We start from the raw sequence: 7,621 nt of genomic DNA on the forward strand, positions 1-7,621 counted from the left end.
GCCCAGTGATCTTACTTCCAACCAAATGGTTCCAAATTCGAAATGCACGGACATCGATTAAATTATGGAGACCGGATGCTTCATGCTCGGACAAGAAATCTGGAAGAACGTATTGCTCTGTTAGTAGTCTCAATGGTGCCAGGCCTCACACGTGGTATTCGTGCCGAAACTCAGGGGGATAACCAAACCGGGCCCACGAATGAAAAGGATATGAGTAAAACCGGTCGGAATGTCCAAAACACGATCATTTCTGCCCGTATCGAACATTCTCTTAGCAAGATGAAAGCTCAATGAGAACTGCTACGTGGGGATGGACTTGTCCATCCCTCCCCCTCTCCCCCATTTTGAGAGAAAAAGAAAAAAAAAAAAAAAAGACGCCGGAAGTTGGTGACTGAATCGAAACTTTTAATTCGAAAAAAGTATTGCAGACTGTGACCTTGCTTTCAGCTCACCAGCTCTTCTTGCCGGAGAGCCTCGAAACCATCGGGAATCGCGTTCGGCTCGCTCTCTTCTTTCCTTTTTTTTTTTTTTTTATCGCCACAAAGCTGAACCGAAAAAACGACGACGCCAGCTGTACCATCCACTCCGTCCTCCGGGAAAAAACCTCCCTCCCGGTCCCACATAAGAAACTGAACCGATAATAGTCTCCATCGCCGACTTGTAACATATAATAATATTTCATATCAAGTACATATAATAATTACACTCATCAATTCTCTTTAGTTTCTTTTATCATTCACGGGTCAGTATTGTTTCCACGCAAGCTACAATCAGCGATTCGCCTTGCTTTTTGCTCACCATAAAGAAGAACGAGTGACAGGTGGTAGATAACTTCGCTACAGAGAAAGCAGGGAATCCACCCTGAAACTTCACATCATAAATCCACAGAAAACCCAGACAATGGGAGCATTACCGTTTTTAGTATTTCCCCTAAGCTAAAACCCCTGATAACACACAATTAACTAGAGGAAAAAAAAACCTCTACCTTCTCTCTACATCATATTATATCATAAAGGCTACACATATAAGGAAAGGGCTGTAAGCATAAAGATACATACAGATGAAAACAAGATGAAATGGACCCTCTAACCTCCAACTCCTAACCAAAGGAGAGGAGTTGGGGAGGGGAGGGGAGGGGGAATAAAAAAAGAGGGGAAGAGGAGGGGCTGAGGATGTTGCATATTGGATTATAATATTAAACAAATTCCTCAAAACGACGCCAAAACTGTCAATCTCCTAGTCTTCGCCATTTCTATGCTACAGAGGAGCTTAATTTCTCATCATCACGCCGGCAGTTCGAGCCCGAGATCCATCCTACACGTGTCGGATCCCCAGGTGCTAACGTCGCACCGCGCCTCAGCCGCGGGCCGGGTGGTCCGGCCGGCTCTGGAGACCGGTTCGAAACCCAGGGTCAGCTCCAGCCCCACCTCGCTCTCCTCGGCCACGTTCGGCTCGCCTTGGCTCACGTGCGACCCCTCCGCCGTCTCCCCGGAGAACACGCTCTCGTTCTCCCGGCTATCGCCGTCCCCCGCTCCTGCGGCCGCCGCAGCCTCCCCGGCGTCGGGCTCGGTCGCCTGGCTCCCGGCCGACTCATGGCTCCGAGCGCGCTTGAAGTCGACCGGGTAACAACGGGGCCAGCTAAGATCGCAAGGCGGGGCGGAGTCCTGTTCAGCCACCTCGACCAGTACGGCTCCGTGCTTCGGTTTAGCAGCGGCGACGCGCTTGAACCGGGTGCGTGACTTGGAGATCTTGTGCAGTTCCGCGGCGGCCCGGGTGGCGGCGGCGTCGTCGGAGTCCTTGGAGACGTGGCGGATGTCGTAGGCCTTGAGGGGAGGAACGGGGGTGGAGGCGGCTGTCTCGGAGGGGATTTGCATGATGGGAGCGCCCTTGAGCACCGCTTCCACCGCCGCCTGGCAGAGCTGCCAGCTGCCGGACCACAGCAGGCCAACCGAGCCGTAGATCGGGTTCACGATCCTCCCACAAGCTTCGTAGAGCAGCGAACGGAATATTGCTGAACCAGCGAACACCACAACATCAATTTAACGCCCGCAGAGGATCGTAAACAACCATAAAAGAAATAAAAGAACAGAGGCAATGAGGACGAACCAGGACGGAGGTGCTCTGGGCCGGCGTTGATGAGGTTCATGAGCCCGGCGCGGCCGTAGAATTTGGCGAGGAAGACGGTGGCGTTGGCCTGGGACTCGGGTTTCTTGATCCACTGGAGACACGGCCGGATGCTGCAGTTCTCGCTGCACCCCTTGCGGAGCACCCGGCATCCATTGCAGCTCATCCTCATCTTGTCCGCTTCTTCTCTCCTTCTGCGCCTCTCAACTGACCGACGGGAGAAATTCCCCTTCTCAAATCTTCTCCTCCTCCTCCTCCTCCTCTGTATCTGGAGTCGAGAGATCGCTTTCCTTGGTGCCGGTCGCGGCCAGCTGCCTCACATAAGAGAAAAGGCCAAAAGAAAGGGGCTCTGGAAAAAGAAACTGAAGAGGACGTTCGCGGGAGCGAGGAATATCGAAGGAAACGAGGGTAAAGATTTGATGTGCGAGAGGAGGAACGAGAGACGGGGAGGGTTTATAAGTGGTTGGAGAGAGAAGAGCCGCGGATTTGGGGAATAGCCGGTGGTTTCTTAAAGCGGGATTGGGCTATAAAAATAAAAGTTTTTTTGCGTTCACGTCCTGGGGGCGCACAGAAGGAGGAATCTTGCCCCCGAAACATCCTCTAAATTACGTCCGTTCGTTCCATCTCATATCATAACCCTGGTCCAATGGATAAAGGGTCCAAAGCAAGAGCCCGGGGGGGATCGAGCGAAGCCGCAGCGCGTGGCGTCCACATTCGCATCGCAGGGTGCGGCCGGGTCGCCACATTTCCGGGAAAGGGGTAGAAACGCACGCCACCCACCCCATGCCTAAACCAAAAACTCCCAGCCACCACTCCCCGTTTTCTGGAATTCGTACAGCGAAACCCACGGTTTTGGGCTTCCCGGTTTTCCCAGGACTGTGGGCGCCCGACGGGACTCGCCAGCGGTATTCCCACTCTCACCCAATGTTTCCACTTTTCGTGCTCATCTGGTCCTCTTCTCCCCCCTTTCTCTCCTCCGCCCTCCTTTTATTAATTACTGTGGCTAATAACCTCTTTAAAAAATGGAACCACGTTATTCAATAATACAATATTAGAGTTCCTCCGCTCTACGCATGCAACCTTGTGTAAAATAATACTATAGGGACCGTCATTGGTTTTTGCTATTTTATATTACAGTCTAATATTTTTTTTTTAGTACAACGATGGTTTATATCATCCTAGCATCAACACTATTCTCGGTATAAAAAAAAGAAGGCGACATAAAGAAAAAAAAATAGAACCGAGGCTAATCCCACGAACCTCACCTAAGTGGGGAGCAGAAAAAGGAACAATCCATTTTGCAATCTTATTCACTTTTCGAAATACATGAGCAATTTGGATGAACCACATCTCACTAATAGCCTCGGTTTAATATTTTTTGCCGCCTCTTAATAGTGTAGAGCTCTCGCGAGAGTGAATGGGAAGGGGGCAAAAAGATTGATTGACCATCAAACTGCTCAAATTTCCCTGTTTCTATGTTTAAGATGGAATTTGTACGCTAAAGTTGGGAGTTAGATGGGCAGCATATCTACCCCCTTCAAAACTCTTTACTTAAGTGCATCGGCAATCATAAGATGATAACATTATTGCTAGTCATAATAAGATATAATACTATAACGGATAATGTCAACTCTTCGTAGCGAAGGAAAAATGCAGGACATATAGGGGATATGCATGTTATATGTTACTTAGAAATTAATAAAGAGTTAAATAGTATCGTAATAAAATATTTTTAGTGTATTAATTAAACAACCAATCTTATAGATAATGTAAACATGACTGACTTTTTATATTTTGCAAATAGTCCTAATATTTGTAGTGTTAATCTATTACTTGAATGTAATTGCAAAACTTTTTTTTTTCCATCAATTTTAAGCCGTTGCCGCTCCTAAAGAAAACTTTCAAGTGTTGATGGTTCTTAAAATATCATGGTATCTTCAAGGACACTCTAACTCAACAGGGAACTTCTTCAAATGTAGCTAAAACTTGTTGCATCTTCTGCAAATTCAAAAAATTTCTGGACTCCTTGTATTAGTTCTTAATAGTTCTATTCATTCTATCGAAGCATTAAGAGGTTAAAAAAAAAAAAAAGCATTAGCAATCTCTTGGTCTCTGATGCTTTGAATTAATAGCCATTATTTCCTTCAAAAGAAAAGAAGTTGGAAGAATCCCTATATCTGCCAAAGCTACAATGCCATCAAATTTCATTAGAACCCGGTAATATTTAGGGGGTTATCATTTTACTAAAATTCCAAACCCACTTCCTATCAAAATTGTTTTGGACCATATTTTATTAGACCTCCACGCTTCCAACCCCCCGCCCCTTAGCAACCCTGAGGTCAGTGAAGCTTCAAGTCAATGATCACAACTACAGGCCTGTAATAATATATTCAAGTAGCAGGTTCCATCAATATTTACATAAAATTTACTGATCTCTAGAAGTTAACATTTGATCCAAGTTTCAGGTACCACTCCACTATCAAGAATTGTTGAAGAGTAGAGATTAGATTTCATGAATCAACTAGGGAAACTATCAAATGCTATCTTTTATTCTTCTTAGTTTAGTGGCAAGATTTTTCAGAAACCTTCAAAAGGAGGCCATTTTTTTAAAAGCAATAAATCATTCATTAAGCATTTCTACATGTGTATGAAACATTTCCATTGAAGTCGATTCTACATTCTCACCAATCAACACTGATACATCGAGTTGGCATGGGTCTGCTTAGCTTAGATAAGTTTAGCCAAGTGTATAAAACCTTTTGGGAGTCATATCAAGAAATATTTAAAAAAAATCAATACTAGCACTAATATAGTCATATTTGTAATGATAATAAGAAGTTTTATAGGATCTTTAGTGAACTTCTCATTTACAAAAATTACTATGCCCTGACCCAATTCAAATTGTTTGAAAACACACTTTGTTTTATGTCATATTAGAGTTGTTAAGACACTAGCTAGAAGAGAAACTAAAACCAAAAGGATTACAAAAATAGAAATGAGAAGTGATATTTAAAAAGTCCCTATATGAGAAAACAGGGAGCCTGATAAAAAAAATAATATGAATGGCATAGAATATGCATGTAAACAAATTACATAGAGGTTATAGAAACATCTATACAATATTTGTCTTTGGTGAATTTCCATTGATTTCTCAAGTGAAAGGTAAAATGCTGGGGGTTTTTTTTGTAAAAAAAAAATGGAGAGACTAGAGAAATACCGGTGTAGAACTTGTGTTTACTAAATTTCCATTGATTTCTCAAGTCGACAGAACTTCAAAGGTTTGCATTTCTCTTTTATATATTTGGAAAAGAATATTTGCAAGATCAATCCAGATCTATCAAGATAATAAAACATGATAAAAATGCTTGGAGGCAACATTTATGCACATGAAATGTTTTAGTCTTTTATGACTCATCCATCTGCACAGATCTCAAAATGCTTCATTCTCTATCATTCATTCATCTGCATAAATCTCAAGCGCTCTATCCTCTATCATTCATGTGCATGCATAGATCTCAAAGTGCTTAATCATCCGTTGTACATCTATTATCTGTATAGATCTTAAAGTACTTGATCTTCTGTCATTCATCCACCTGTACAAATGTTAAATGAACCGTATAAGCGATCCCAATGGATCACTTTGATTTTTAGAAAAAAAAAGTTCTAATTTTTTTTTAATTATCTTTCTCTTTTCTTCTATTTCCGCCAAAACAAGAGGTGCCCTAATAAGTTAGTGAAAAAGGCATTTCTAAAATTTTACGAATATTTTGTTATCACTTGATCATAAGGTGACAATTTGTAATAAAGATAGATGAATGGATTATATTGCAACGAAAAATAAGTTATGGTGGCTAATTCAAACTTTTTTAAAAAAATTGGGATGAAGTGTAATTAGCTCAATTGAAGAGGTGTCGTCATAAGTTTTCAAAAAAGATTGTAGAGATTATAGAAATATCCCTGAAAGTTTTGTTTTTAGTAAATTATCATTGGTTTCTCACGAAGACAGGATACCAAGGTTTGCTCTTTTTTTATTTGGAAAAGAACATTTGGAAGGTCAATCGATATCCATTAAGATGATAAAACATGGTCTAAAATCCAAACCACCTGTCCCAGTCCCAGGAATACTGATAATTATTTGTTGAAAAATGCTCAGTGACATCTCTTGGGCACATGAAATGTTCATGGAGCCAACCTATAATCAATCCATCCTTCCTATTTGACACAAATTTATTTTTTTTGTACATAATAACAGTAGTCACACAGCATTACTCTTATTTGTTTCATGCTAATAAATAAATTTGAAGCAGACAAATATAGAAAATCAAATGATTTTTTATAAAAATGTTTATGGTGTACACTTTCTCCAGGATGACGTGATCATAGAAAAAAGTAAATCTGGCCAACTGGCAAGATTTCTCGTGGGCACCTGCACCTCCTTTTTGGCAGGAGGTACAGGATACACGGGAGGGCGGTGTTTTCTTATAAATATTTTTTTAAAAAAATTTAAATTTGCATAAATATTTTTTTTAAAATTTATATTTATTCATGTATTCTTATAAAACATTGTTTTTACAAAAACCTCTAGTATAACTATTTTTCTGACACAATTAATAAAAAATATATTTATTCTAATTAAAAATAAAATAAAAATTTGAAATTATTTTTTGTTCTTCATCGTGATCGTCTTATGTGGAGGTATAGGTTTCGTCGTCAGAGATCATGAGTCCAAACTAGTGGCAGCAGGATTAGTGGATCTTCGATATCTTGGTGATGTGTACCAAGCTTAGAGCTGCCTAGAAGGGCATTTCTTATGCCTGACGGATACTGGACGCGGAACGGCTCATTCTCAAGCGCAACTCGCCGTGGTGATCGATTGGGTTCGAGGTCGGAATCGTGCACACGACGGTAGGCCGTTGCTCCTTAACATTCACAGGCTTTTACAGAAGTGTCGCCCATCATGCAATACACATATACATGGAAGCGAATGGTGCAGCTGACTAGGTTGCTTTCTATGCAGCCCACCATTCCAGAAACTTTGTATGAAGGGAGTGTGACAAAGAGGCAGGTTCTTTATTTGCTTTATTATTTTCTGATTTTTTTGGCGGCATCCACAGCCGCAGAGTGTGAACCGCCATTGTACCAATATATATATATATATATATATATATATAAATGAATATCTATATATTAAGAATATTTTAGTTATTTTAATTAAAAATTATTAATTTTTTAACGGCTGTAGATGAGGTGGGTACACTTGCAAAAAAAAAAGAAAAAAAATAAAATAACTAATTTTTTAACTACAGAGATAGAGAGGAAAGTATCCGGTGGTTCATTTGCGTAGACGTGTGCTCTTGGCTCGTCTTTTCTCCCGGTAGCTCATTATTTGATCATGACGTCCGGGGAGCAGCGACGCCGACCAAGTTAGCCATTCGCTGTCGCTCCCGCTGTTCGCGGGCCCTCCTCCCATCCTCCTTTCCCTGACTCCGGGCCGTCC

The 7,621-nt window shown here is 41.6% G+C and overlaps 1 protein-coding gene across 1 annotated transcript; it reads right to left on the reverse strand.

Annotated features, from left to right (window-relative positions):
* Nucleotides 1-958: 958 nt before the first annotated feature.
* LOC103713957 (LOB domain-containing protein 41) lies at nucleotides 959-2,612 on the reverse strand. Its single transcript, XM_008801021.4, has 2 exons — nucleotides 2,107-2,612; nucleotides 959-2,011 (listed from the first exon to the last, which is right to left on the reverse strand). Exons 1-2 carry the CDS (start codon nucleotides 2,294-2,296, stop codon nucleotides 1,284-1,286), a joined length of 918 nt encoding a protein of 305 aa, XP_008799243.1. The 5' UTR covers nucleotides 2,297-2,612; the 3' UTR covers nucleotides 959-1,283.
* Nucleotides 2,613-7,621: the final 5,009 nt, after the last annotated feature.

This window comes from Phoenix dactylifera, chromosome 4, assembly GCF_009389715.1.
Source record: "Phoenix dactylifera cultivar Barhee BC4 chromosome 4, palm_55x_up_171113_PBpolish2nd_filt_p, whole genome shotgun sequence".
Classification (NCBI taxonomy): Eukaryota; Viridiplantae; Streptophyta; class Magnoliopsida; order Arecales; family Arecaceae; genus Phoenix; species Phoenix dactylifera.